This window comes from Sminthopsis crassicaudata, chromosome 4 (assembly GCF_048593235.1).
Source record: "Sminthopsis crassicaudata isolate SCR6 chromosome 4, ASM4859323v1, whole genome shotgun sequence".
Lineage (NCBI taxonomy): Eukaryota > Metazoa > Chordata > Mammalia > Dasyuromorphia > Dasyuridae > Sminthopsis > Sminthopsis crassicaudata.
The window spans coordinates 442,675,003-442,702,914 of record NC_133620.1 but is presented as its reverse complement, the minus strand read 5'-3'; the positions used below and the strand labels follow the sequence as shown (position 1 = coordinate 442,702,914).

Below are 27,912 nucleotides of genomic sequence, written 5' to 3'. Positions count from 1 at the left end.
GGTCTCCCGGGCTCTCAGGGCACGACCCCCGGGTAGCCCGCAAGCCCGAGGAAGAGGCTTCGCGGACGCCAAATCTGGCATCAGGGCCCAGGCTCGGCTAGAGGAGCGCCGGAGGAAAGGCCGCCCTGGCAGCGCCGCGAAGGGCCCCGGGCTCCGGGCCGGCCTCTCCCGCCCCCTCCAGCCTGGCCTCCCGGGTCCCGGGATGACTCAGGGAATCCGCCCGGGGCTGGGACCGCCGCCGCCGCCGCCTTGGCACGAGCCGGAATTCCCTTGTTCCCATTCTCGAGGGGTGCCGGCGGCAGCTCCTCGACCTCCCCGATCCGACCGCTCCCTCCCCTCGCCCCGGACCCGGTCTCTTACCACACCATAGTGCTTTCCAACACCATCTTGCCTCCTTCCTCCCTCCCTGACCGGCTAGTCAGGACTACTCAACAATGCTTTATCCTATTGGCTAAACCCGCCCCTCCAATCCCAAGGCCCTATCCAGGTCAGGCGCTTGCGCTACACCGTGAGAGCCGAGGGGCTCTCTGGGAGTTGTAGTCCAGGAGCGGGAAAAGGACACAGGGCAAAGCTCGTGGCTTAATGAGAAACCCGGAGACTGGAGACTGACTTGCCCACGCCTGGCTACAGCGTTCCGGACCTCCCTACGCTGCACTGGATAGTTCACAAGGCCAGGGATGGGGACTGAACGGGAGACTTCGTTACTATAGGGAACTCGCTGCCAGTTGGTCAGCACCCTGCCAGGGGCACAGAGAGCTTGGTGAAGTGCCCAGGAGATAGAGGCAGGACTGGAACCCAGGGCTCTGAGACCAGCTCCCTCGGAGGGTGCAGTTTCAAAGCCTGCCCTTGCGCATGGGCATCTGCTGCAAAGCCTTCGCACGGTGTGCCCCGCTTAAGGCAACTGGATGTGCTTCCGAGAATCCGGAAGGGGAAGGGAAGCCAGCCTAAGGATGGATGTGAGCTAAGGTTAAAAAGATAAACAAACAAAGAAATCGTTGTCCCCGTCTTTCGTTTTCTGCACCATAGTCATTTCTGGAAATGTCCTTTTCCCTATCATCCTGAAACCTTCCTTTAAACCAAGGAAACACAAAAATATCGAGATAGTAACAACTTCTTGATGCAACATTGTACCGGAGAAGAAATAAGCTGACCTCTCTCCGTTTTTTTTTTTTTTTTTTTTTTTTTTTTTTTTTTTTTTTAATATGGGAGTTTATGAAGCAAGAATAAAATACAAAATCATCTCGATAAATGAGAAAAGCAGCTCTGCAAAAAGACGGAAGCCAAGTTCAGTAGCGACAAATGCAAACCTCTGACAAATACAAATGCACTACAAGTCACGTTGACAGGCACATGTATATTTAAAAAAAGAAAAGAAAAGAAAAGAAAAGGCCTGGGAGAGTTTAATTGTTCAGAAGCTGTTAGTAAATAACATTAATTTTAAAATCTGAAGAAAGACAAGGAATATTTTCACTACGCTTTGCTTTAGGTCCTAATTAGATCACGTTTCCAGTTTTTGCCCTATTTTTTCAAAGTCTGTGTAGGAACTGGAGATGACAGAATGGCTAAAAGAAATACTCAGAGATTTCTGTGATCTCATCAAGGGGCCGTCCTTTCAAGCAAGTAAATCTAAAAGAAATACTCAGGTTTCTCAATTGGCAGCAGAATTTCCAAATTTCCCTGACTTCATTATCCCTGGAGAAGTTCATTCTTTAGGCTAACCTCATACTCACTTAAGCTCTCAACAGTCTTAGGACGCTTCCCTTTGCTTTTGTGACTGGAAAGCAGGGCTATGAAGTCCAAACCTCCATTTAAATAGAGAGTTCATTTTGTACTTGGCTGCACTACTTTGGGACTTATCTGGCTTTTCTACTCCCCTCCTCCACATTCTCTCTCTCTCTCTCTCTCTCTCTCTCTCTCTCTCTCTCTCTCTCTCTCTCTCTCTCTCTCTCTCTCTCTCTCTCTCTCTCTCTCTCTCCTTTTTTCTCTATTTTTTTCAGCTTCCTTATATGTTTTGTCTTCCTCTATTAGATCATAAATTCTTTGAGGGTGTCAAGGTATTTGGAGATACTTTGTTTACCAAAGAAAGAGGATAAAGAATTAGTCAAAGAAGTGGAGAATTCTGGGAAGATGGCAGAATAGATTGGTAAATTTCAATTTCTCCTGATTTCCCCCACAAACAGAACAAACTTGTGCTTCAGGGTGAATATAGACTTGGGGCAGAACAGGGGTCCTCCAGCAAACAGGCTGTGTCCTAAGGATGTCGAAATAATTTTATGCTCTGGATGGTCTGGCAAAGTTGTATGGCTTTGACCTGCACCAGGTGTTCTTTGAGGGGTTTGTGATTTTCATGTTAACCAATAACTCTTTAGATTTGTTGGAGCTCTCCTTATCTCCCAGGGACCTGAAAGCCAATGTACTGCAGCCTAAAGCCATCCATCACATCTCTTGATGTGTTCACAATCCCTGCCAAGTGAACCAAACCAGATACTGCACTCCTGTTCCCACCATGCTAACTGGGTCTGTAACCCACTAAACGATCATAAGGCTCCATGATACTAAGGACTTAAGAAACTGTTCCCATGGGGTCTAAATGCAAGAAATGTCAATCATGGGAACTGCTACTCAAGATCTAAGAATGATTGTGTTGTGGTCCAGCCCTCTTGTGCTTTCTTGTATCTATAAATATAAGCCCTCCTTGGTGAGAGATGGATAAGGGGTTTCTGCTTGCAAGAGTTTTTCTCGCTTTGAAATTAAACTTCTGTTTGATTCCTGATTCTCTTGTCTCTGACCTGCTTTGTGTGGCTCTGGCCACCCCACAGGTTAGACGATGGTTCCAGTCTCATTGACAAGGGTACAGACTGTTTTTGTAACCCTAGCACTTAACACAGTGCTTGGCACATAGGCACTTAATAATTATTTATTGACTACCCAATATTGTGCAACTCTTGATTATTAATCTTGGTCAGGGTAGTTTTTATAGAGACAATGTGTCACAGTGTTGGACTTGATAAGGGTATTAGTGGCGATATCCTCCAAGATCTCTTCCAGCTCAAAATCTGTGATAATATGAATACCTTTAATTATTTCTCCAAGGTAGATATACCATCTTTCCACTTAGCTCCTGCTTAGTGTTTTCTGGTTTCATTTAGAACAAGAATATCAAGGTGGGTGATTCAGTTCTAGTCTACTGGACAAGGACCTCATATTTAGAGTACTAACAACTAAAGTTTATAGGCTCTAAAAACCTTGTGATTGGAGCTCCTTTGGCCCTGGTTTTCCACCACTTTTAACGTGGAAGGGGGAGAAATGGAAGAGGAGTCACACAGGATTGAAAGCCATTTTGTATGCTATGGAGAGTAGTAGATGGCACAGTGGGCAAAGTGTTACACTTGAAGAAGACAAGAGTTTAAAAACACTAGTTATATGACTTAGGCTAGTCCACTTATCCTCTCAGCCAGTTTTCTCATCTGTAAAATGAAGATAATAGGAGCAGTGTAATCTCTGAGGTTGAGATGCAACAATTAACTACTTGTGCTAATTTTAGCCTAACAATTAATACTAAGAAAATCCAGGTTCTCCACTAAACGGCATCGTACCATTCATATGTGAAACTGTTGGTTAGAACAAATGGAGTATTGAATATAGTAGATAAATTCACTTATTTTGGCAGTATACTTTCCAGAGATGTATATATAGGTGTTGAGGTTCATGCAAACATTGCTAGAGCTAGTTCAGTGTTTGGGAGACCCAAAGTGTGGGAAAAGCCTGACTACCAAATTGAAGGTCTACAGGGCTGTTGCGCTGACCTGTTTTATGTTTGTGATACCTGGACCAGCGTCATGCCAGGAAACCAAATTGCTTCATCTGAATTGTCCTAGGAAGATTCTGGCAGGATAAGGTAGCAGTTCCTGAGGTCCTTTCTCAAGCTGAACTACCAAGCATTCAAACTACTGCAGAGAGCAATTCTGATGGACTATGTTGTTCCAATGCCAAATGTTGTTGTTTATCCCTTGTTCTAGAAGAGGCCTAAAGACATCAGGAGGATAATGTTTTGACCTGCAGGAGAAATGGATTTATGTGGGGCAGGGCTGGGCAAAGTCATCAGCCTCACTTTCTCCTCCAGAGTCATCTGTGTCCAGTGATAAAACATAAGTCAGGACCACGGGGCAAGACCAAGGCCTTTTTAAACCAAGGTCTGTGCCAGGTTGGTTTATCTGATTATTCAATAATTAAAGGTTAGGTAATAATTGAGGCAAAAAATGATCTAATTTAACTTTATAAAAGAATCAAGTCTGAGAGGATAAGACCCTCAGAATTTCTGGCCAGAAATGGCAAATAGCTTTTTATACTTATTCTGACCATCAAAAGCATAACATTGAACAAATGAGCCTTGGCCAGACAGTGAGAACCAGTGCTAAATGTACATTTGATTGAATTATTTTATTTTTAATAATAGTTTTTTATTTTTCAAAATACATGCAAAGATAGTTTTCAACATTCACCCTTGCAAAATCTTGTGTCCCACATTTTTCTCCCTCCCTCCCTCCCCACTCACCCCATCACCTCCCCTAGATAACAAGTAATCCAATATCAGTTAAACATGTGCAATTCTTTTAAACATATTGAAAGATTATTTTTAAAAAACTCACACAAGGCAAGTGGTCACATAGTGGTCAGAAGAAACAATAGAGGGACACTCTCAAGGTCTCTCTTTAAGAACTTTGGAATCAATTATATAACATGGAAGACACTGGCAAATGACCGCCTAGCATAGCATGCCCCAATCAAAGAAGGTGCTATTGTATGAGCGAAGAACTATAATAGCTCAAAAGAAACATGAGACATGCAAATTTAGAGATGTCTCCACTCCAACTGTTCATGTGGACTATTTGTGCCTGACCCATGGTGGAGCTTTCTGAGCTGGCCAGTCAGAAACACCATATCTCCCCTCCTGCACAGGGATGTCATTTTGGTCCTCTTCAAGAATGAAGGATACTAAACAATCAACGTTAGGGGTTAGTCTGAGGATCAAATGAGAGAACATGTAAAGAAATATGTAAATGCTAGTTACCATTCATTTATTTGCTTATTCATTTCTTTAATGGATAGCCATTCAAACTTTTTTTTTTTTTTTTTTTTTTTTAAATGACCTGATACCAAAAATCACTTGCTTGGAACACAAGCTATCGCTAGAACAATCTTTGAAATCTTTCTACTGTAGTGGAATCTGTCAGAGCTATTGAAGGTCTTTGAGAACCTTCATGTCATGATGAAGTATCAGAGGATTTTGTGGAGATGGTATACCATTGTTTAGTCAAAGAATTCTGAACCCTTGGCTTCCTGATTCCAGGCCCAGGGGATCCACTGGCACTCTCCACTACTTAGTTGCCTCCACTTACAAAGCATTTTAAGGTTTACAAAGAGATTTAGATGTCTCATTTGGTCATCAGAAAAAACCTGTGAGGAAGCTGGTATTAGTCCCATTTTACAGATGAGCCTGAGAAGAGGTGAGTGATTTGTTCAGGACCATACAATCTGAGGTAGGATTTGAACAGGGTCCTCCAGACTCCAAGTCCAGCATACTCTAGCACTCCACCTAGTTTCTTTCCAAAGCTAAATGGGAAATGAATTAATTAGGGAAACAAATGTCTAAACAAACTGTGACACATGGATATAATTACTACATCATTAAAAAACTACAAATATAAAGAATTCAGAGATGCATGGGAAAACTTAAGGACTTGTTGACAATGAAATAAGGAGAATTAGGAAAATAACATCCACAAACAGAGTGTAAAGGGCAGACAACATAAGTGTATGCTGTAATCACCAAGTTTGACCCCAACCTCAATTTATTTTTCAAACAAATTTTATTTTTTCAACTAATCATAGTCTATCTTCTGTTCTTTCCCCTTGCTGTCCTCCTGAAAAAGGGGGAAAAAATTCCTTGTAACAAATACGTTATAAACAATCAGAACAAATTTCCACGTAGTAATATCCAACAATATGTGTCTCAGTCTACACTCCAAGCCACCACCTCCTTGTCAAGGGGACAGGGGAGGAGGGGAATACATTTTATCAAGGGTCCACTGAGAATTGTAGGAGGTCATTAAGTTCATCGGAATTCTTAATTCTTTCAAAGTTGTTTCTTTTTATAATATTGTTGCTATGAACAGTATTGTTCTCTTTCTGCTTGCTTCACCCAATTGAAGAGTTGAGAAGACATTTCCCTCTCCTCAGTGCAGTCCTCCTCTACTGGTTGTGGAATATTTCATATATCCTCAAAAAATTATTACTGTGCTGACTGCTTTTGCAGCATAGTTTTTGTCCGTTCTTCCCTTTAAATCTTTGTTACCAAGAAAGATAGAAGAGAGGAAAGGATCAATTCCAAAATGGAGACTTAAAAACAATACAAAACAAAAATCAATAAAGACAAGATTAAAATATAAACAGCTGTAAATAAGATTAATGAAATAATGAAGTCTAAAGGACTACTACTTGGGAGTAGAAACTCAAGAGTGTAATGAAATATATGCTGTTTTGAGATTTAAATGAGTTGTTTTCTGCACTTGAAAGATTAAAAAGGAATTGGATTTAAGTCAAATTCAGGAGGAATTTTGGTTAGATATAAGAATTTAGTTATAAAACACTGGAAAAATTATAAAGCCTCCATAATAAAGACAACAGGATTTTTTGAAGACTTCTTACTTTTAAACGAATGATTTACATTAATATTAATTTTTACAAATGCTAATCAGTTCCAAGATTACATATTAAGAACTGGTCCTTCATAAAGACAGCACTGGGAATAACTGCCAAATAAACAGCAGGTCTTATTGCTCACCACTAGAAGGCTACTCTGAGACAAGACAGAAATCCACTACGATTGGCCAAACCCCATCCAAGCTGCTAGTTCATGGTAAGGAGCAGCATAACAAAAGGAATCCAATGATACTTGTAACTCATAAGATCATTCTGATTATGGCAGAAGGAATATATATGGACAGAGGGCACAGGTATGAGTTAAATATGAAGAGATAATCTTTTTAAGAAAATAAAATTAAGGGATGAGAGAGTAATTACTAGGAGAAAGGGAAAGGGAGAAGAGGAATGGTGCAAATTACCTGCCATTAAAAAAGAGGCAAGGACAAGCTTTTACAGTAGAAGGGAAGAGAGGGTGAGTGAACCTTACTCTTATTAGAATTGGCTCAAACAGAAAATAACATAAATACTCAATAAGGGTATAGAAATATATCTTTCCCTGCAGGAAAATAGGAGGGGAAATGGGATATGGGAAGAAGGGGTAGGTAATAAAAGAAAGGGCATATCAGGGGAGGGAGTGGTCAGTGGCAAACCACTTTTAAGGAGGAACAGGGTGAAAGGAGAGAAAGAATAAATGGGGGGAAATACAATTAGCAACAGTAATTGTAAACAACTTTTTTCTAACTTCTCTGATGGAATATTATTATTCTTTGGGAAATGATGAGCAGAATGCTCTCAAAAAAAACCCAACCAAACAAAAAAAATCCTGGAAAATCCTCTATGAATCAAGTGAAATATACTTTATACAAAGTAATAGCAATGTAAATTATTTTGCTACTCTCAGTAGTACAATCATCCACATCCAGAGAAGGAACTGATCAAGTCTGAATACAGATCAAATAATTTTCTATTTCTCTATCTTTAACAATTTTTTTGAAGGTTTTTATTTTCATAAGGTAAGAGATCTATATTTTCTTTCGTAACTTGACCTTTATGTAAATATTTTACATAACTTCACATGTGGTTTCTTAATTGTGGATAGGGATAAGGGTAGAGAACCTACAACTCAAAAATCTTAGAAACAAATAAAAAAATTGAATGGGGAAAATTATTAAATAAAAATTTTTTTAAAAAGATTTAATTCTTTATGTAAAAACAAAAAAGTATATCCATCAAAACAAACAAACAAACAAAAAACACAAACCCAAAAGGAATCCAAGGTCAAAGTAAATGAAGAAAGTAGTGTACTTCCTCAGGCTTTCTTTCTTTTTTTAAAAAAACAAAGAGTACTGTTCTGTTTAGTTAATCAGAGGGGCTGAGGCCAGGTGTTTGGCCTTATTAGATTTCCCAAGTCATCTTTGGCTATAGAAAAAGAAAAGAATATGGGTATTGAGTTGTTGAGACTCACTTTTCTCCTGTAAAAAAAAAGGAAACAAACATAAAGACAAGGTTTGCCAAAGATCACATAGGTAGGTGGTTAAGTGACAGAGCTGGAGAGTCTAAACCAAGATGAAGAAGCTAAAGTGAACTGCCCTGAAATACATACACATAAGTGTCTTAGTTATCACTTCCTTCTCTGGATCCTTCTGGAAACTTTTCATTTCCATTAAGTACTACCACCCCGGTTTAGGTTCTGATCAACTCTCACAGGAATTTTATAGCAGCCCCTTCCCAAAACATAGTGAAGAGTAGTGGGAAGAATAATGGACTTGAGATTTGGGAACCCTGGTTCTGAATCCCCGCCCTTTCCAGCCCACTGGATGTGTAGCTAGGGGGCAAATAACTCACCCTTTTAAAGAGTGTTAGTTTCCAATTTGCAAAATGAAGATATACAATCACTCATGGGATTGAAAGCAAAGTCCTTAACAATTTTCAGGTTCTGAAGAAAGGGATCCTGGACTGTTATCTCCCCTTGAGAGACTTCTTGTACATGGAAAGAAGATTAGGCTTTTTCAAGTGTTATTCTGAGCGTCTTTTCCCCTTCTCAGAAGCCTTTCTTTGTCTATGGGACAAAGTATGAACTTCTTAGATTGACACTGAAGCCCATAATAACCTGGCTTACCTTTCCAAATTGTCCAGTCAGTCTCTTCATGATTATTGTTTCCTTGGAACATCTGTTCTCAAGGTATCCCTTCACTTCCAAACCCTGTTTATCTGTCAAAACCCAGTTCCCATCTACCTCTGCCAAAAGACTTCCCCAGAGACCTTACTCTTTTAGGAAATAACAAGCATTTTTTTGAAATTAGTAATGGTGTCTAAAAGTGTATTAACAATGACAAGTAGGTACCTGCCTTCTATCATTTAAAGTTCATTTTTATTTATCTTTTGCTTTCTAATTAGACTGTAAAATCCTTGAAATAATATATGTGATGCATACATTAGGTGTGTACTGGCTCTTTTAAGAAGGCAAACTAGACCATCTTTTGCATCAATTCTTATTTAGTCATTAATTACTGAATGGGCAGTACATCAGACAAACAGATCTGGTAAAGACCTTAGCTTCAAAAAGCCAAGGTCTCCCACTGCATCTGAGGCCATGGCCAGCTTTCCTGACTTATGTCTTACCATGGCTCTGGAGAGTAAGGCTGATGACTGCCCAGCCCTGCCTCACTGAAATCCAATTTACCTGCATGTCAAAAAATCACCCTCCTGATGTCATTGGTCCTCTTTGAGAAAGAAGGCCAAACGAACAATCTGGTGTTCAAGACTGGTTGAAGGGTGTGGTAGAGGAGAAAATAATGGCTTCCAAACTTCCATTCAATTCCTAGGATGGATTAGAAGGAACTCACCTTTTTCCTTTTATCTCTACCTGTCCTATATTAAGCAGGCAGTGAGAGCTCAGGTTCAACACAGAAGAGGAAGACGCCTTGGGCACCTTGGAAAGGAAAACTGGGCTGAGGAAAAGGGAGATTATTCAGGGCAGGAAGCCTTGGAGAAGGTCAGAGTGCATTTCAACATTTGAAACTCATCTACCCATCCATCCAACCATCCACCCATCCACCCATCCATTCATCCATCCATCCAACATACCTGGGTTCTGACATAAAATGGGGCATGGAATACAAAATTATAATGCAGCTTCTATTAGAAGTTTGGAAATAAGCTAAGGTCAGGAAGAGGTCACCTAGATAGAACAGACTGAGTCTCAGAGCAATAGGAAGCAGACAACAGTTGAGGTCACCTGAATGAATGTGTGGAAGGGAGAATGGCAAAAAAAAGAATCAGGAAGGAAAAAGACAAAAAGCTTTTAAAAAGGGATTAAAATAACTGATAAAAGTTTTAATACATTAAAACCAGGTACTCATCATTTTATAATGCATTTGCCATTTTTGAACAATACAAAGTAGAGGCAGATAGCGACGCTTCATAGAAATGTTGAGTCCCCTTCCCTTCTATCCCACCTTCCGTACAGAGACCCAGCCCTCCCTCCAATATCCTGTTTCCCTCCCACCCCCTAGAGAATAACTCTGCCCTGAATAAAACACTTAAATACTTCATAAATAGTAAATCATGAAAAAAATAGCAAGAATTCTGTTTCCTTCTTATTTTAAAAAATGGCAGCAAAGACAGAAGGCCAGGAACTGGCTTCAGGTGAGGATTGGGGTGTCTAATATAGACAGTTACTTAGGTACAGACTAACCTGATAAGGGAAAAGGAGTGGAAAAGGAGAATGGGGATTCACCAATCTGCCTGAAATTCCAGCCCTCTTATCCCCACAATTCTGACCAGAGTGGCAAAATGGAGAGCTGTGATCCTTATCGCTGGGGAAAAAGGTCTAAAGTACCTTCTCCCCAGTCTCTCCTCTCTTGAGGATGCAGGGTGTCTGCACGAGAATCAGATGACCCAAGAGCAGATCTGAGAGACGCTACATTCTTCCGTCTCCTCAGCAAGGACTGCCTGCTATACACACTGAGCTGTCCTCCCTCCTGACCCAGCTCCCCAGACAGCAGGACACTGTTGCAACAAGTAAGAAAGAGCAAAGAGGGGAAATCCTTTGAAGAAGGATACAAGATTCACTTGAGAAGTCTTTATATTCAGGAAAACAACCAGAAAATATTTCCAACTGTAGAGAGTAATAATCAGTGTGGCCTGGCAGTCTGCAGGGATCCCGCACAGAAGATCCTGTGGTCACTCCAAGGTAAGGATTTTGTTTAGCGCTGTGTAGACCATTGTTTCCTATCTCAGATTTTTCAGACAGGAGAAACTCATCGATGTGCTCCAGAGGAGGATGCAAAGAGGCTTCTCCTGAAGTTGTGGTCGTCACTGTCCTGTGCTTTGCCAGCCTTTCTCCTCCTTATGGGGAGCCTGCACTCCTTCCCCCGGATGTCTCATTACTTGAGGCTTCTGAGGTGGCCAGGGTCCAACTTCTTGTTCTGAAATTGGCTTGAAATCTTTTTTTTTTTTTTTTTTTTTTTTTAAAGAAAAGGGAGAGGGGAGTGTGAGGAGTTTTTGAAAAACCCAAGCCAAGGAGGGGATGTGAACACCCCTATTTCCCAAAAAACCTTTACAAAAGTTACAGAGAGCCTCCTCTCCTGAAGCCAAGGAGAGAGCTGCGGTAGGGGTCATCAGCCAGCCTGCTGCAAAGGAACAGTTGCTAAAAAAGAGGCAGGGAAGGTGGAAGAGAACCACATAGTCCATCAGCCCTACTTTCAGTTTTGCAGAGGGTACAGTCCTAAAATCAATTCTGGAAGCTGAACTGGGAAGTGCAGAACTGGCGCCACCCAAATCGGGTCCAGGATGCTCTTCACACAATGACAATGCCCCAACTGCCTAAGGCACTAATTAATGCCCATCCTGGGGTGGGGGAAGAGGCTCCTCTTCAGGAGTTTGGGGAGAAGGTTCTCCCAGACTCTACTATTCTCCTTTTAAATAGCCAGGAAAGGGGGAGCTCAGCAGCGCTGGGATTGGGGCTGACACCTTGGGACCACAATGATGGAAGAATCTAATTCCAAGTGCCAGGTCCTCTGTTGAGTATTTTCTCACTAGAGAGGGAAAGAAAAAATGAGTACAATTGTGAGAAAGAAGAAGAGAGTAGAATAAAATCAACTTCAGAATAATTAAAATTCGTTTCAACCTGGGTGGCAGAAACAAAGGCTCTCCACCCATTTAAGACATACCACCAAGGTACAAAGGGGCAAGGGATCATGGTAATGAACAATACAGCCGACCCTTCCCCATCTTTATAATAAGCCTCTTGGGCCTTAGGACACCAACTTCACCAAATCCCAGTCACTCACACAGCTGAATTCTGACTCTACGGCGTCAATTCTTTCTGAAGGAGGCGAACTGTGGGAAGAAAAATACGAAGGGACAAAAGTCAGATGGGACAAGAGATTTATCCTATTCAGGTCTTATTAATCTTCCTCCTACTGCCCTGCTTTCCCTATCCATCCAAATTATTTTGTCACCTTTTGTGAGCATCAAGTGGACGAGATTAAGAAAAAAATTAAGGACTGTTATGCTGTTCAAACCAGTCAACTAAAATAGTATTTCCTAGCTCTCTGAAAAGAAACTTTAATTACAGCAGCATTCTCACTCTGGAGACTCGTACCAGGCCAACAACACTATTACTCTCAGGCCAAACCACTTTTTGGAAGGGCAAGAAGGGGTCTTATTCTGTAGGTTGTAAGATGAAGAAAGGGTTGGAGAGTGAAACCAGGGGGCTCAGCTTTGAGATCAGAGTGGTCAGAGAGGAACTGGCAGACACTTGAGCACAGTGGCCCCGTCTGAAGCCAATTCGCATTCTTCTCAGCAACTCTGAGCTTGAGCCCACAGGGAGGTGAGCCTGCACACCCCTGAGCCTCAGCAGAGAGCAGAGCATGACTTCCTATAGTCCCTCAGGTCACAAACTGCCTTCAGGGAGAATACAGAGAACTGGAGAAAGGGATGGGAGACCTTAGGAAGAAGGCCAAGGAACCCACCTGTTAGCTGGTGTGTTGAATTTCTCACTGCCAGGAGAGGTAGAAAGGGTGGTGGCAGCCGAGTCACTATTGGTCTCATCCACAAGTGGACTTCGGGGGAGTAAATCAGGACGGCGGAAGTAGATACCTAGAAGATGAAAGATGCTCCAGTGAGGAAGGATGAGAGAAAACCTCTTTAGGAACTTAGTGTCCCATTGGAGCAGCAAAGGGAGTCAAGGATGGAGTGGAGGTTCACAGAATCTAGGATTATAGGAGTCTCAAGCTGAAAAGTGCTGGGCAAGAGAGGGGAAGGTGGCTCCTAATGACATATGGCATCCACTCATGATGCTAACCTGGTTCCACTTCCACCTGGGTTGTCATTTCTGTCTTGTTATCTCCAGAGACAGGGGCTGTCAGCTGGTGAGGAGAGAGGGAATTTCCACCTGGACCCATTCGACGAAGGGATGAAGGGATCCGACTTTTTTTGGAAGGAGAAAGCTTCACTTCAAAAGGGAGAGAGAAACCGATTTAGTACTCAACATAAAGACCAGCACCAAGCCATAACAAATGTATGAAGTTTCCTATTTCCCTTCCCCCATTCCCTATCCTCTGAAAAGGGAGAGCAAGATTCAGCTTGTAGAAGAATAGATCATTATCTAGGGCCCCTGAGTAGTTAGCTCCACTGAAGAGGAAAAGGAGGGGACAAAGATAAGGGAGAGATGTAGCAAATATTAAATCCTCTTATGGAAGAATCTCTGTACTTTAACTGTACTGCACCATCCTCATCCCTGTCCTCCTCCTTGCCCATCTCAATTGTCCTCCATATCCAAGTTCTCCTCCAAAATCCCCTTATTCAAGAAGGGGGTCTTATTTCAGACCCTTAAATTATCAGCATTACTTAAATTTTTTGGCATATTGTCTTAAAAGTTTTATGAAGTATATATTTTTAGCATGTTTAACATATATTGGATTACTTGCTATGTAGGGGTGGGTGTGGGGGAAAGGGGGAGAAATTTGGAATACAAGGTTTTGCAAAGATCAATGTTGAAAAATTATCCATGTGTATATTTTGAAAAGAAAAAGCTTTAATTAAAAAAAAAAAAATTTATGAAGGCTTTTTAGTTGTCTATGATCTTTCAAACTTATGTCTCTCCTAGAAGAGGCTATCTTTGATTTCTTTTGTACCATCCCAGACAATTTTGTTCAATGAATCTTAGTAATTAAGCAAAGACCCAATTATTTAGTAGAGTTGTATAAAATTCTTAGGTCCCTAAGAGTCTACTGAGGGAGTTTTGGTGGATTTAGTAGTGAAAGGGGAAGCCAAAGCATTGAAAAGGCTTAAGCAACATGGTGGCCAAGATGAACCAGTTAACTCTGATGTTGATGGTGCCGAGGGTCCCTAATGAGATGATATGGGCCACAATGAGTTTATGTCATAATGATTACTCTGAGCAGGGTTTGGGACAGAAGACAACCTTCCTTGCACACCTCCTGCCCCCACCCTAAGATAGGAAACAAGGTTGGCATGGTCGCCAAGTTCGGAAGCTGCACACTCTCTAATTCCTCCAGCCCTCCCCCATGCCCCTCATCTCAGTGGCATATTGTGTAGGGATAGTGATGGGGGTGGGGCATCCTCGAAGAACCACTTACAGGGGATTTTCTTGAATACTGTATGGCACATGAATCGATGAAATCGTTCAGCATAGAAACCCGGCCTGTGCACTGACACGGTGTCCTGCGGAGTAGAACAGGTTTGGAAGATTTGACTCTGAGACAAATAGGACCCCTCCCCAGTTCTAAATGCCACAGGCTTAACTAAGGATCTACAGAGGGTGGAAGAGGGAATAGGGAGAAAAGCTGGACTGGGGATTTCAACAGTAGAGGAAATTTCTGTACCAGCACAGGTTAGAATCTTCTCTGAAACACAGAGCTGGACAGACGTGCTGGAGAACTGAGAAATCAAGTGATTGGGCTCGGTGCAAAGTCCAGTGTGTTATAGGACCACAGAATTCAGAACTAGGAAGTCTCAAGAGTCAGTGATTCCAATCTCCTCTTTTTACAGATAAGGAAACTGAGAACCAGAGGGACTAAGGGATATAGCCAATATGTTTCACAAACAGGACTTAAACCCAGTGTTTCTCAACTCTACCTATTGCAATACGGCAAAATCTGAGGAGTTCCCTCCTTTCCAGGCAGAACAGAGTGGTAAAGGGACAACACACTTACCCCATCATGGACCAGAGCTTTCCATGAATGTTCCAGCTTCTTCATGAACCTGTGAAAGAATTATTACTGCAAAGACATCCTGAGAGTCATGGGACTCATTAAAAAAAAAGTCACAATTTGTTCTGGGGGCTAGGAGGGCCAAGTCAACCAAAATGCAAAAACTCCTGAGAATGCCTTCAGGACAGACATGGCAAATGGGCATTGAATATTATGGGAGGAGGAGAGTGGGCCAGATAGTCATTCAGCAACTGCTGAAATGTCCCCAAGAAAAAAAGGCTCATCTTTTTTAACACTAATACTTTACTGGTAGAATTGTATGGCTGCAATTTGTAGAAAACTATACAATCTCCAAAGAATTAACAAGCAGAGGACTATAGATCACACACAGCTGCGACAAAAAAGGAACTACAACAGAACCTCAGTAAAAATGTCATCAAATAAATGCACAATCAAAAAAGGAAACAGGCTGGTCACATGGCCAGAACAAGGAGTCTTCCATGAATTTGTCTGTGTCCAATTCTATGCTGAGAGAAAGTAATGATGGCTCTAAACATATTGGGAAGAAGCTTTGTGGCAAACACAGAAAAAAGACATGGCTGGATGTCAGCCAGGATAGGCAGGTATGGATAAATTGTAATCTATTGTTGGAGGAAACATCCACATGGCTGAGATCAGAAATTTATCTAAGAATGTGAAAAAGAGCAAAATTTCTGTGAGGGATGAGGTAGTTATCTAGACCAAAGGAACTGTTTAATCAGATTTTGGTTTATTGTAGAGGTAAGGGATTCTAAACATAGGTGGATCCTGTCTTCATGAGAAAAAAACAAACAAACCAAAAAACCCAACCAAATACTGAATAATTATGCAGATGCTTAGTATTATCAAATGCAAGGGCCTCCCAGGGGAAAAAGGAGAAAGGAACTCTGCGCAGCAGCAGATGCTCCTCACCTCTGCTCACTGCACCCACAAGCTAGAATCTTGGCCCAAATATAGAAACTCCCTTGTTTTTTCCTACTGGTAAAGTGAGAAAGGAAGAGAAGTAACTTCCAGTTACAGCCTGCAGTGGAGTATGACTCATACCATGTAAAGTACTGCAGACAGATGGTCTTAGGGCTGACTTAGCTTTCTACCAGAAGGTATGTGTGAATTGGGGGAGGAAATGAAGCCTCTCATCTGAAATCTTGCATAACAAGCAGATGTCCTGAAACCTGAGTCTTAATCAGAGATACCTTGGAGGCAAGGCTAATTTATCTGATTGGAGGGGGGAATATTTAATCTTAAACAGCTATTCCCTCTCACCGCCAAACCTAGGATCCATTTTTGTGCCCTGGTTGTCCAAGAGATGCTCACCTGTAAGACTGTAGTATGTCAATGATACCGATATAAAGCAGCAGTCGATCCCCTTTATTGTTTCGGGCAGGAATGCCACCCATCCTGGGACAGAGGCAAAGGGAGATGATGAGGAAATCATAGAGCTATAAGAGCATGGTACCATCCATCCTACGTCAAATCTAGGCATGAATTTGAGCTGTTCCAAGCACAAACTATACTTATTTACCAGAGATTAAAGAATCATGAAATTGTCTCCCCTTAAAAACATTTAGCAGACATGTTCCTTCTAATGCTGCTCAACCTGCCTTTCAGGAAACTTCCACTGGACAATAACTAACCTTTTAGACTGAGTGTCCTTATCTCATAGATATCACAATCTCTACTAGATCTTTACCTGTAACATTCTTCTTGGGAATCATGCTCTAGGACTACCTCACTGAACAGTATTCCAGTAACTAGAATTTCTTGGATGAGATCCAAGATAGTCCTTTCTTAACTGAATTCCAATCAACAGTGGCCTGCTTTACACTGAACTTCCCAACTGCCTTCGTATACTCACTGGTCCTCTGTTTCCATGGTGCCACCCCGCCGGGCCTCCCCCTGGATGGACTCCATAGCTGTGGAATAGAGGGCCTTCTGTGGGGCTGGTTTTCGGGTATCGTTGCCGGAGCCCATTTCAGTGGGCACTCGCTCTCGCTGTGCATGTTCCATGTTGTGAATCGCCACTAGCAGACTATAGTCCATGATCTTGAAGCTCTGTAGCACCTAAGCACAAGGAAGATACTTCAGGCTTTGTGAATCACATGAAAATCCAAATTAGAAATCCCAGGATGAGGGCTATTATAACCTGACCCTCTCCCCTCACAGGCAGAGTCTAGAAGGGCTCTCTTAGAAGTATTCTATGAGCAAATGGTTCTCAAAAAAAGAATTAGAAACTATCACAAACTAAATAATAAAAGAAATTAAAGCCAAAATGGCTCCGTTTCACTTTGTGGTTAACAAACTGACAAAGACCAGAAAAAAGACGATTAATAATCCATGTTGGAGGGATTATGAAAAAACTGGCAGACTGATACAAGGCTGATGAAGCTGTGAATTAGCATAACTGTTTAAAAAAAAAAAAAAAAAAAGCAAAGAATTGGAAATAATGTGCTTATTACTGTGATGAAATACCCCCTGTGCTGTAAGAAGCCACAATTAGGAAGAATTCAGAGAAGCACAAGAAAACATAAAAGAACTGATACAAAGCCAAGTAAGCAAAGACAAGAAAACAACACACACAATGACAATATTATAACGGAAAGAAAAACAAAAATTAAGCTAAATGCCATATGATTATGACAACCAAGCTTGGCCCTAAAGTAAATGAAAACATGATCTTTTGTCAAAGAAAGTCATGAGGCATTGCCTATTACTGTCAGACTTGTGTGTATTAAGTTTTCCAAAAGTGCCCATTTCTCTTTCTTTCTTTCCTTTTGGTTATAAGGGCTATTACTCATCAAATAGGAAAGGGATAAAGAATAAATTTGGAAATGAAGGTAATGTAAAAACAACAAATGCCATTAACAAATTAAAGCTCAAAGAAAAAAGTTGCACCAGCCTTGAATTCAGGAGGACCCGAGTTCAAATCTGGTCTCAGACATTTAACACTTCCTAGCTGTGTGACCCTGGGCAAGTAACTTAACCCCAGCCTCAGGGGAAAAAAAAAAAAAAAAAAGAAAAAAGTCGTTTTTTTTTTCTCTTTTCCAAAACAAATGGGGTTCCTGTGACTCTAGCAAAGGGCATAAGGCAAAGGGGATGCTACCCCTTTCCCTGCCCTCTTGGCCTAATTCAGGCTCACAGGCTCCATGAGTATATACCTTACTGACTTCCTAGTGAATAGCTGATCATTTTTTTCTAAATCCTACATTTCTTCAGGGACCCCAAAACCCTAATCTTACTCTTTTTATCTCAAGTCTTCCTTGCCAATTTTTAACACCTACTTTGCCTATATCTTCTCTCTGCCCTTTATATAATAAATCTAGTCAGGTGGCAGTGACAGAAGCAGTAACCACAAAGAGGTTACTCTAACTACACACTTCACAGGGCTTGACTCCTTGTGAGACTTGGAGACAGTGGGAAATCTGGTGACTGGTTTTTTGAGGGAGAAGACATTTCAGGAATATCAGCCACCTTGATTGTCACAAAGTCAATACTGAGGTATGATCCTGATGTTTCTTTTGCAGAGGAGAGAGGGCACTCACCAAGCAATCTCGCTGCAGCGTTTTACACAGAGCATTATACATGTCAGCATCCAAGAAGAGGCCATCAGGCATATCTTGCAAGAAGTCCAGATCTTTGTAGGTGGGGAAAACTTTCTCTCGCTCTTTCTGCGAGGCCCGCCGTTTGTAGGTTGAGCCCTTGAGATCATACTTGACATGCATTTTGACTGAACGTGGAAGTAAATTGTTCATTACCACAATTCGAATGTTTTTGCCACCTGCCTGTACACAGTACAGTCCATAGAATTTGGGTAACAGAGTCCGTGGATTCTGATTCAGGTTCTGAAGGGCCACAGACAAGAAAAGTGCAGGGAGAAAATGTTAGAGGAGAAGATGACTTTCATGGAAAGTCTAGGATTAGACAGAATCATCTCTTTCTTGCCTTACGAGTATTGGTATTTATTTCCCAAGCCAGAATTTTGGGCTCTGTCAGTTTGGGTTTTTCAAGCTACTCCTAGTTGTCTGGATCCTCCACAGCAATTCATTCAATTCCACATAGAAATCACTACACCACAAAGAGTTGTGAATAAAGTGACCCATGCAATAATAGTAACTTGGGGTCAAACATGCAGAACGAGTGAGAAAATATTTCTCTGCAGTTGCTAAGAATGAGATCATCCTGTGACAGAACAGATATCCTGGGGACCAATGGAGGAAAGAAATACCAGAAGGCCTTCCTGACCCATTGTCATGCTTGGTAGGATACACTAAGTGGGCAAAGGCAGTGGGAGTCAAGTTAAAGAAACTGAATATGAGCATGTGGCTTGGCCTTAGGATTTTAAAAAAAGACCTTTAACCCAATGGCATCACCTGACCTGGACCTCAAGGTAGGCCAGATGAGAGAAATGAAGACCAAGGAGAGGCAGGAGAGGAAGAAACAAAAAATGCCAAAACAAAGTTCTTGGTAAGGAAATGTCAAAGCTGCTTTTCCATGCTTGGACACCATGGCCAGGGAATAGGTGAAGGGAACTGCTCTCTTACCATGTAATATCCTGGCAGCAACTTCTGCAAAAACTCAGCCTCTTTATGCTGGACAGTTTTGATTATGAATTCATCATCACTGGATACGTAGAAGAGGGAGCCACTGGCTCCAGAGTTGCAGAGCTCAATTAGTGGTTCGCTACACAGGGAATACTGGGATCCAAAAAGAAAGGGAAAAGAGTTTCAGAAACACCAGTACCTGGCGAACCTGGGAATGGAATTCTGGGCTAAGGGAGGACTGGGCATAAAAGCATCCCAGAAGCTTACCAGGTAGTCATCCGGCCGGATCCCAAACAACTCTCGGAAGTAGCGGAAAGCAACAGGGGCATAAGTCTTGAAACGGAAGTCATTATAATGATGGCCAGGGGTCAGATTGCTCCCTTCACTGAGAATAAGTAGAAATCGTCAAGACTTGCAAAAATTTGCCAGGGAGCCCAAGGAATTCCCTCCATGCCCCCCAGAGTCTAGCCAATATCAGCCTCCCAGAGGGATAATCAAGGTTCTGTCTGAGTCAGTTGGTGAGTCAGGGGCTAAGTGTGGGGATTAAGGCATGGGCTGAGGGAATGATCACATTACTCCCATATTCAACTCATTAGGGGGGGAAAAAAATCAGGAGCTGCTTTAGTTTTCAGTTCATTAACCATGGAAAACTAAATCTCCGTGGCAGGCGAGGACAAGGAGATCGGCAACTCCAAGTCAGACTCATAATCCCTTGAATGGGCCTGGGGAAACACCTGACTTTTTAACCTCTGCCAAATGCCTCACTTAATAGAATGATCATCTAAAAAGAGGGGTTTAAACCAGAGTATGTGTGACTATCACAGTAATAGAGAATCTGGTCACATAGAAAAAATTACCACATCAGGTCCTCCTTTTCCTATCCTTAAAGTACATTAAGTGCCAGTAACTTGCTAGGAATCATTAGTGGACAGTTTCTGTTCTAACTGAACCCCACCAGCCTAGGCCAAAGCTTGATTGAGAGGAACTGACTTCTAAAAACCAGTGTCAGGATGTGGATTAGGCTCAACATATATAAAGATATAGCCTTTCTTTTTGTCTCACTGGGTAGTTCAATGTTTCAACAACATTAAGTACAAAAAAAAAAAAAAAATTAAGCGCTTAATTAAGCATTAAGAACATCACATAAGAGACAAAAACCAAAGTCTCTGACCTTAAGGAGCTTACTTTCCACTGGAGGTGTATATCATGTAGACAACTAATTATAAAGTAATAAGATGATTTCTTGAGTGTATTTTATTTTGGTTTTGGAGAAGGAGGTCAGGAAATGTGACATCCAATCTCCTTGAGAAACCCCTAAGTCTCATCTTCTGCATTAGCAGAAAGGGACCAAATCTATTCCCTTAAATATCAGGTTCTCTCACCTGGGGAAGAAAATACTCTCCACTACATAGAAGTCTTGCATGAGGACATCCCGCTCTGGTTTGGTGCTAAGACTGCCAACAGTATGAGTAATGCCTAGCTGAATGGCACCTTTCAGGGCTGATGAGGTTGTCTGGTGGAAAAGAAAAGTAGGATAAATTCAGGTTATGAAATCTGACACACTATAAAAGTTCATTCAGATTTAGGGTGAAAAGGATAAAAGCAAAGGGCTTCTCTGTAACTATGGAAACAAACACATGCTCCCTATATATTCTTGCAGCAAGCTGAAGACCCTGTTACATGAGGGTCTGCTAGTGCCTAGAGGGAGCAGAATATTCTGCTTGCTACAAGACAAGAACTGTATTTTTAGGCAAGGTACTTCCATCTACTTTTCATCTTTTAATTGAGTTCACCATACTGCTAAACACCATTTATTTAAGGTTTATTACTGTCTCTTCATCACTCTGGGACTTCCATCTTAGGAACCCTCTTAAGCCCAGAGGAGAATCAACAAATATATATCCTCCTCCCACCAAGCACTTTATACCCCTGATGGTAACTGAAGCCAAACCATACGAAGGTGCCTGGCTGGCCCTGGAGACATCATATCACCGTGCACCAGGGCATGACTAGAACGCCCAAAAGACACTAGAAAATCTTGGTTGGAGATAAAAGGAACATAACAGATGTAGATCACTTCGTTCAGAAAAGGAAGGATTTAATAAATTTATCTTCCCCAAGAAGACAGAAAAAGTTTGAGTCAAGGAAGGAAAGGTCCCCTCTCTCATGCTAATTCAATACCCCAATCCCATCAGAAAGACTTTGTAATATGGGATGCAGAATCTATTGCTAAGTGAAGGTATTTATCTAATGAACTAAAGAACAATTTGCCTATTTGCATTTTATTTTAAGAGAAAAAGAGGCAGAAACAGTGGCCTCAGCCAACTTAAACACTGTCTACTAAAAAAAAAATAAAAAACAAACACTGCCTACTGTCATAACATTAGAAAATTCTCATCTATAAAATGAAAGAGTTGGACTAGATCAAGGATTCTTAATCTGGAATCCATAAATTTGTTTTTGAGGTATTTTTGAAAACTATATTTCATTATAATTTCTTTTCTTTGTAGTCCTATGTATTCCATTTTGAGCATTTAAAAACATTATTCTGAGCTATGCATATGCTTCACTAGACTGCTAAAGGAGTCCATGTCACAAAAAACAAACAAAAAAAAAAAAACCAAAAAACAACTCCTGGATTAGATAATTTTACAGACCCTTTCAGCTCTAAAATTCTAAGATATTATTGACTAAGGAAATTAAAGCATAGCAGCTTACCCAGGAGAGTACAAATCACCCAATAAAGTGGTCTCAGAAATAAAATGAATTACATTTTTCTCTCTCCTCTCTTTCTTCCTCCCTCTAACTCTCCCTTTTTCTCTCTCCTATTTTACTTGATCTCACCAGCTCCCATGAATTCATTTATCCTGACTCCTTTCAAATTCTACCTTAGAGCAGAAGTCTTTTCCAAACCTACTTAATGCTGGTATCTTTCCTGTGTTGGTTATCTGTAATTTATCCTATATATGTGGTTGTTTTTTTGTTTTTTTTTAAAGCTTAGTTGTTTATATATTTTCTATCTTATTAGATTCCTTAAGAGCAGGGACTGGTTTTTGCCTTAGAACAATGCTTGGCAAATAGTGGGCACTAAATAAAATGCCTATTGATTTAATTTAATTCTATTTCAAGAATTAGCTATGTGAAAACCTTACTGCCAAAGAGCCAAAAAGACAAGTGCATATCACTGTAACACAATGCTGATTGAGGATAATTAGCTCAGAAGAGCTAATATGAGCAGAAAGCAGAATCCAGCACTACCAAATCATCAGACTAGAAGCCCTAAGCACCTCCTATAGCAGTCAAAGGAGTTCTGGCATAGCAATAACTATTTTATATAGTATGCTTAAGGTTTGCAAAATCATTTACATATAGTATCTCATTTGATCTTGACATCATTTCTCTGAGGTAGGTCCTATTATTAGGAAGCTAACTACATAGTTCCCAGGGAGGGCTACGGAACAAGAACACAGTTTGGAAGTCAGCCAAGAGCTGAGAAAACCTAAGTGACTGTTCCTCCCTTCTCTTCTCTTCTCTCCTCTCCTCCAGCCCCTGCCCCTGCCCCTGCTAGAATCCACTGATCTCTTCTTGTCTGTGCAACCTCCTTTCTATTCCACTCAGTATCTCAAGGGCAGGTATTTGGGCTCCTCCCACCAGTTTTGAGAACTCTTTCATTCCAAAGCCAACAATTAGAAGGAAGGAGCTTGATAAGACAGGCTGCAATGCTGGGAGCTGCTGTCTGTCCGGGAACTGCCATATAAGGAGCTGGCAGTCCATGTTAACAAGCACCACAGGAAAGGTAGCAAAAGGCATTTCCCCTGAGGTAAAGTGAGAGCAACCCAGAAGGACCTGTTGCATGTCTGTCACCAACAGAGAAACCCAGTTTCTTTAATATGGTAAGCTGGTACTTATTGCCAACTCTGTTGCAAGAAATGGACTGAAATATAAACCCTCTATTAGCAACATCCTAATTTACAGAGATGAATAACAATCTATCTTTTGTGAGGTACGCTACATGGCACTAGCTATGTGTAATGCTATTATGCAAAGAGAAGATGTGGGAAATAAGAAAAGGGAACAAAGTCAAACAGAGTTCTCATTGCCCAGTTCTAAGAGGAGAGACGTGAATCCAGATGTACCTTTTTATATGTTGTCTCCCCAGAAGGATCAACACTTCTATGTCCAATTTTCTTGACTGGACCAGAGGAGCCAGACACCTACAAAGACAGAGAAGACAAAAACAAATCTCAATACAAGGCAATTATCAAAGATGACTCAATGATACTCTGCTTTCTAGGACAAAGGCATTTAATACAGCATCAATGCTTATTTCTTCTACATTCACAGAAGCAAGGACAAAGGTCATTTGAAGAATATAGTTGTACAGTAGTACCATCAAACAGAGAGGAAGTAAAAATGAGGCTGTGAACAGCTATCTCAGAAAGTATGCTAAATCTTCGGGTGAACCTTTAAAAAGATGAATTACTATGTAATAGAAAGCATTTTGAATGTGGAAATGAGACAACTCAATTCAAATATCATCTCTGATACTACCTATGTGAAGTGGTCAAGTCCTTTAATCCCCCACAGATTCACGTTTCCCTATCTGTAAAATGTTTTAAGAGAATAAAAAAGTGGCAATGTTTGTCAAACATTTTGGACACTTTAATGTGTTTTATGAATTATAATCTGCTGTTACTAAAATTATTTTAAAACGAGGCTTATTTTCCCTATCTAAAATACCAATAACCAAACCATTCTGGACCCTAGGAAGTCAGACTTCAAAAGATAATACACTACCTAGACAGTCCAGCCATTGAATTTTTGGGAACAGATTTACAGCCTAGGCTAACATGGATTACCCCAGTCACAATAAGAGAAATTGTGGGGAGTTCATAGTCTTCTATTCTCAAAACAAGCAGGGAAGAGGGAATGGTGATTTAGGGAAGAACCAATACAGTTAATCTTAGGAGCTAAAAGTCAGAAGAGAGGAGAGTAAATAAGACCTCTTAGACTCCACTGCATGACATTAAAATTCTCAAGGTCCTTGGTTCATCAAGATAATCACAGCTGGTCACATTATTATGATTTAAGATTTATAAAGCACTTTTCAAACAACAATCCTATAAAATCAGTTGTATGACTATGGCTATCTCCTTTTAGAAGATGATGAAAATGAGTCTTAGAAGTTAATGATTTATTCTGGGTCATACAGTTAATAAATATCTGAGCCAGGACTTAAACAGAGGCCTCCTGAGATCCAACAATAATGCTCTTATTATTATTACATCCCTGGTTCATAAGCAGAGGGATAAAGAAAATGACTCAGAGGAGAGGTTTCTTCAAAAATCTTGGTACTAAAATGTCAAGGCAGGTCTTGGCTGCTTTCTACTTTTGTGTTTTGTAAGCTATCACAGATTCCCCAGAATGAGCAGAAAAGTTAGGAAAAAACAAAGAATATGGTCTTAGAAGGAAGTTTTAGAGAGGAATATTTCCTATATAGTATAGAGAGTCATATTCTATGTTCTCTGAAGAAATAAGATACAATGGAAGCAGAACTGACTTAGGTTAGATAACAGCAATCTCCTTTTTGCCTACAGGACATGAGAGTAACTCAGCCCACTCTGCTTCAACATAGAGCATTAGCTGGTAAGTACCATGGACAAAAAACTTCACCCTACTCAAATTCTTAGTATATTCTGAAACTTACCTCAGAGGAAGTAGTCACAGATTTTTTGAAAGTTGACGGTACTGTAAAATACAAAGCAAAAACATAAGCATTAACATGCTACATTACATGCACAACATGTAAGTTCACACACTCAAACCCATACACTTCTTGCTTAACCACACTAAAAATCAGTGTTTGATCCTAGCATGACAGTAAACTCCAATCACCTCTTCATTAATTCCAGATGCTAATTCCTTATTAGGAATTTTGAAATATTTTCTCCAAATCTTGTTCCCAATACATATTTTTTAGTTCATTCTCTTCTTGGTATATATCCTTCTTACATTGAGCTCAGATTCTTTCTGAAAAAATATAATTATGTAATTATTCTCTGATACTGATATGAAGTCAATGGCTCTAACATGACACCAAAGTTGGGATGGGGAAGGCCAGTTAATATCCGAAATACTCCTAGAGAACACAGAGCTAGATTAGTCTATCCTCCACATCAAAATAGGTTGCCATTACTGCATAGTGATCTTCTGATAAAGATATCATCTTGAGAGTTCAGGAACTTTTGTCCAATAAATAAATGAGAATAAGATGTTCAGTCCATAAGAGGGAAAAGTCTGTTAGTATAGATTCTGGTGAAATAAAAATAGGAATTCAGGAGTAGAGAAAGGGCACTGGTTCTCAAACTTTTTGGTCTCAGGAAGTTTTTCACTCATAAAAACAATTGATTAAACTTTGATAGACTTAGCTATTCTCAACAATACAATGACCTAAGAAAATTACAAAGGACTTATAATGCTATCCACATCCAGAGAAAGAACTATGGAGTCTGAAGGTATATTATTTTCACTTTTGTTGTTTTTTCTCTCTCTTGGTTTTTTCCTTTTGTTCTGATTCTTCTTTCCCAACAATATGTTTAACATGATTGTCCATTAAATTTTAACAGATTGCTTGCCATCTTAGGAAGGGGAAAGAGAAAAAAAACATGATAATCAAAATCTTATGAAAGTAAATGTTGAAAATTATTTTTACATATACTTGGAAAAAAATTTTAAAAAAGTGGGGGAAAATGACTGATTACTTCTTAAGACTTTTTGTTTATGTGTATATCTATTGACACTTGTCATATTAGAAATTAAAATAGTACCATTATGAAAACAGTTTTGACTTCAAGGACCCCTTGAAAGAATCCTAGGGATTCCTAAGGGATTGCCAGATCTCATTTTGAGAACCATTAATATATAAGAACTTAGGGTTTATAGGAACTGGTTAGGATTTCTATATCCTGTCCCGGTTGATAGTGCTATTAATGTCAATAAATTAAAAGATATAAGTAGTTTAGGTTTAAAATTCATTCATTCAAGAATACCGAGGGTTTGCTAAGGACAAATATCATTCAATTTCAATTTGTAGCTTTTCATTCATTTAGGAAAAATGTAAAACAATTATCTTTAGAAAATGCTGTAGGCCCTCACCCATGAACAGATAAATTTGCCACTCTCACCTTTATCTACATGACAACCAGGAAAAGGATAAAATCAAAGCAAAACCAGGCTGACAGAGTTTCTGCATTTGGGGAGGAGACAGAACTTCAAGCTATATTTATCTTCCAAAGTCTACTCAAAAATTTCTTTAGCCTTAAAGGGGAAAAGTTTAAATATTTAAAAAAAAAAAAAAAAAAAAAAGCAAATACTAAGTCTAAATGTGATGGCAATTCAGGAATGAAAGTGAAGACCTGGGTGAAAGAAGAGATAGAGATTTGGAAATACTTAGGGGAAAAATAAAAATCACATCTAATTCTATAAACCAGACAATTTAGATTTAAGGACCAGACAGGACTGAGGGAAGAGGTTCTGACTCAATACTGGCCACAGGCTAAGTGTTTACAGTCCCACAAGGCAGAACAACAGAATTTCACTCCCCATAGACAGGCTAGAAGCCAACAAAGTAGAACAGATGGTTCTCATTCCTCTCTTCCCAAAAAAGCAAAGAGTTGAATGTTGGTACCAGTTCTTATGCTTAATATTTCCATGCTGCATAAAATGAAATATGGTAATATGAAAAACATAAGACTCCCTTCATCCCAGATCTAAAAAAATAACTATTACCTCTCCTTTACCATGGCCCTGCAAATCCTTTACCCTTTTCATAACAGACCAATTTTCACAAAAATGAACTTAATTTGGTAGAACCCCAACATTAGTTTAAGACTTAAGGACTTGGATTAAGGATTCCAAGGAAAGCAGAAAAGCAGCACATCTCCATTTTTATTGTAAATCTGCTACTGATTTTTTTTTTTTTTAATTTGGTGGCTCAGTCTTTGAAAAAAGATTAAGGGTTTTTTTTTTTTTTGGGTGGAAGGAACAGAATATTGAGCATGAATTCTAATGTGGGAAAGAGGGGCCAAAGAGCAAAATCTGAAGTTCACCTCCCATCTAAGCACTCATGAATCTATACAAAGCATCTCAAAGACTTGGGTCTAGGTAGAACTTATTCTGCATTGAGCTTGAAGACAATGTCCAAATAAGACAAACAAAAGGAGAGTCAAATTTTGAAAAAAGCTGGTCAGCTAATTATAACTCCAGAGGATCATGATGAAGCATATGTTTCCCACACCTTGATAAGTGACAGATTCAGGCTGTAGACCGAAATATCTAACTTTTAGGCATGGCCAATGCATAAAAATTGTTTTTTTGACCATGTGTGTCACAAGAATTTTTTTTTTTCCTTTCCTCCTTCCTTCCTTCCTTCCTTCCTTCCTTCCTTCCTT

The 27,912-nt window shown here is 40.2% G+C and overlaps 1 protein-coding gene and 1 long non-coding RNA gene across 5 annotated transcripts in view; both read right to left on the bottom strand.

The window, feature by feature from the left end:
• LOC141541185 (26S proteasome non-ATPase regulatory subunit 4) overlaps positions 1 to 27,912 on the bottom strand; it is a 50,775-nt gene that overhangs the window by 7,603 nt on the left and 15,260 nt on the right. The window contains exons 2-15 of one of the 4 annotated variants that reach the window (XM_074265355.1): positions 25,170 to 25,210; positions 23,599 to 23,676; positions 20,845 to 20,975; positions 19,730 to 19,847; positions 19,463 to 19,615; positions 18,464 to 18,763; positions 16,780 to 16,985; positions 16,239 to 16,322; positions 14,889 to 14,937; positions 14,313 to 14,397; positions 13,016 to 13,165; positions 12,684 to 12,810; positions 12,000 to 12,048; positions 10,024 to 11,744 (exon numbers count right to left, since the gene is read on the bottom strand). In XM_074265355.1, the coding sequence (XP_074121456.1) occupies positions 11,742 to 11,744; positions 12,000 to 12,048; positions 12,684 to 12,810; positions 13,016 to 13,165; positions 14,313 to 14,397; positions 14,889 to 14,937; positions 16,239 to 16,322; positions 16,780 to 16,985; positions 18,464 to 18,763; positions 19,463 to 19,615; positions 19,730 to 19,847; positions 20,845 to 20,975; positions 23,599 to 23,676; positions 25,170 to 25,210 (1,574 nt within the window). In that variant the 3' untranslated portion in view covers positions 10,024 to 11,741. Of the gene's footprint in view, positions 1 to 360; positions 798 to 8,310; positions 8,330 to 10,023; positions 11,745 to 11,999; positions 12,049 to 12,683; positions 12,811 to 13,015; positions 13,166 to 14,312; positions 14,398 to 14,888; positions 14,938 to 16,238; positions 16,323 to 16,779; positions 16,986 to 18,463; positions 18,764 to 19,462; positions 19,616 to 19,729; positions 19,848 to 20,844; positions 20,976 to 23,598; positions 23,677 to 25,169; positions 25,211 to 27,912 lie in introns of those variants that run through there. The other 3 variants (XM_074265358.1, XM_074265357.1, XM_074265356.1) reach the window with 3 other exon arrangements.
• Positions 6,257 to 8,096, bottom strand: LOC141541186 (uncharacterized). Its single transcript, XR_012481677.1, has 2 exons — positions 7,967 to 8,096; positions 6,257 to 6,346 (listed from the first exon to the last, which is right to left on the bottom strand). It is a non-coding gene; the product is annotated as an uncharacterized LOC141541186 (long non-coding RNA).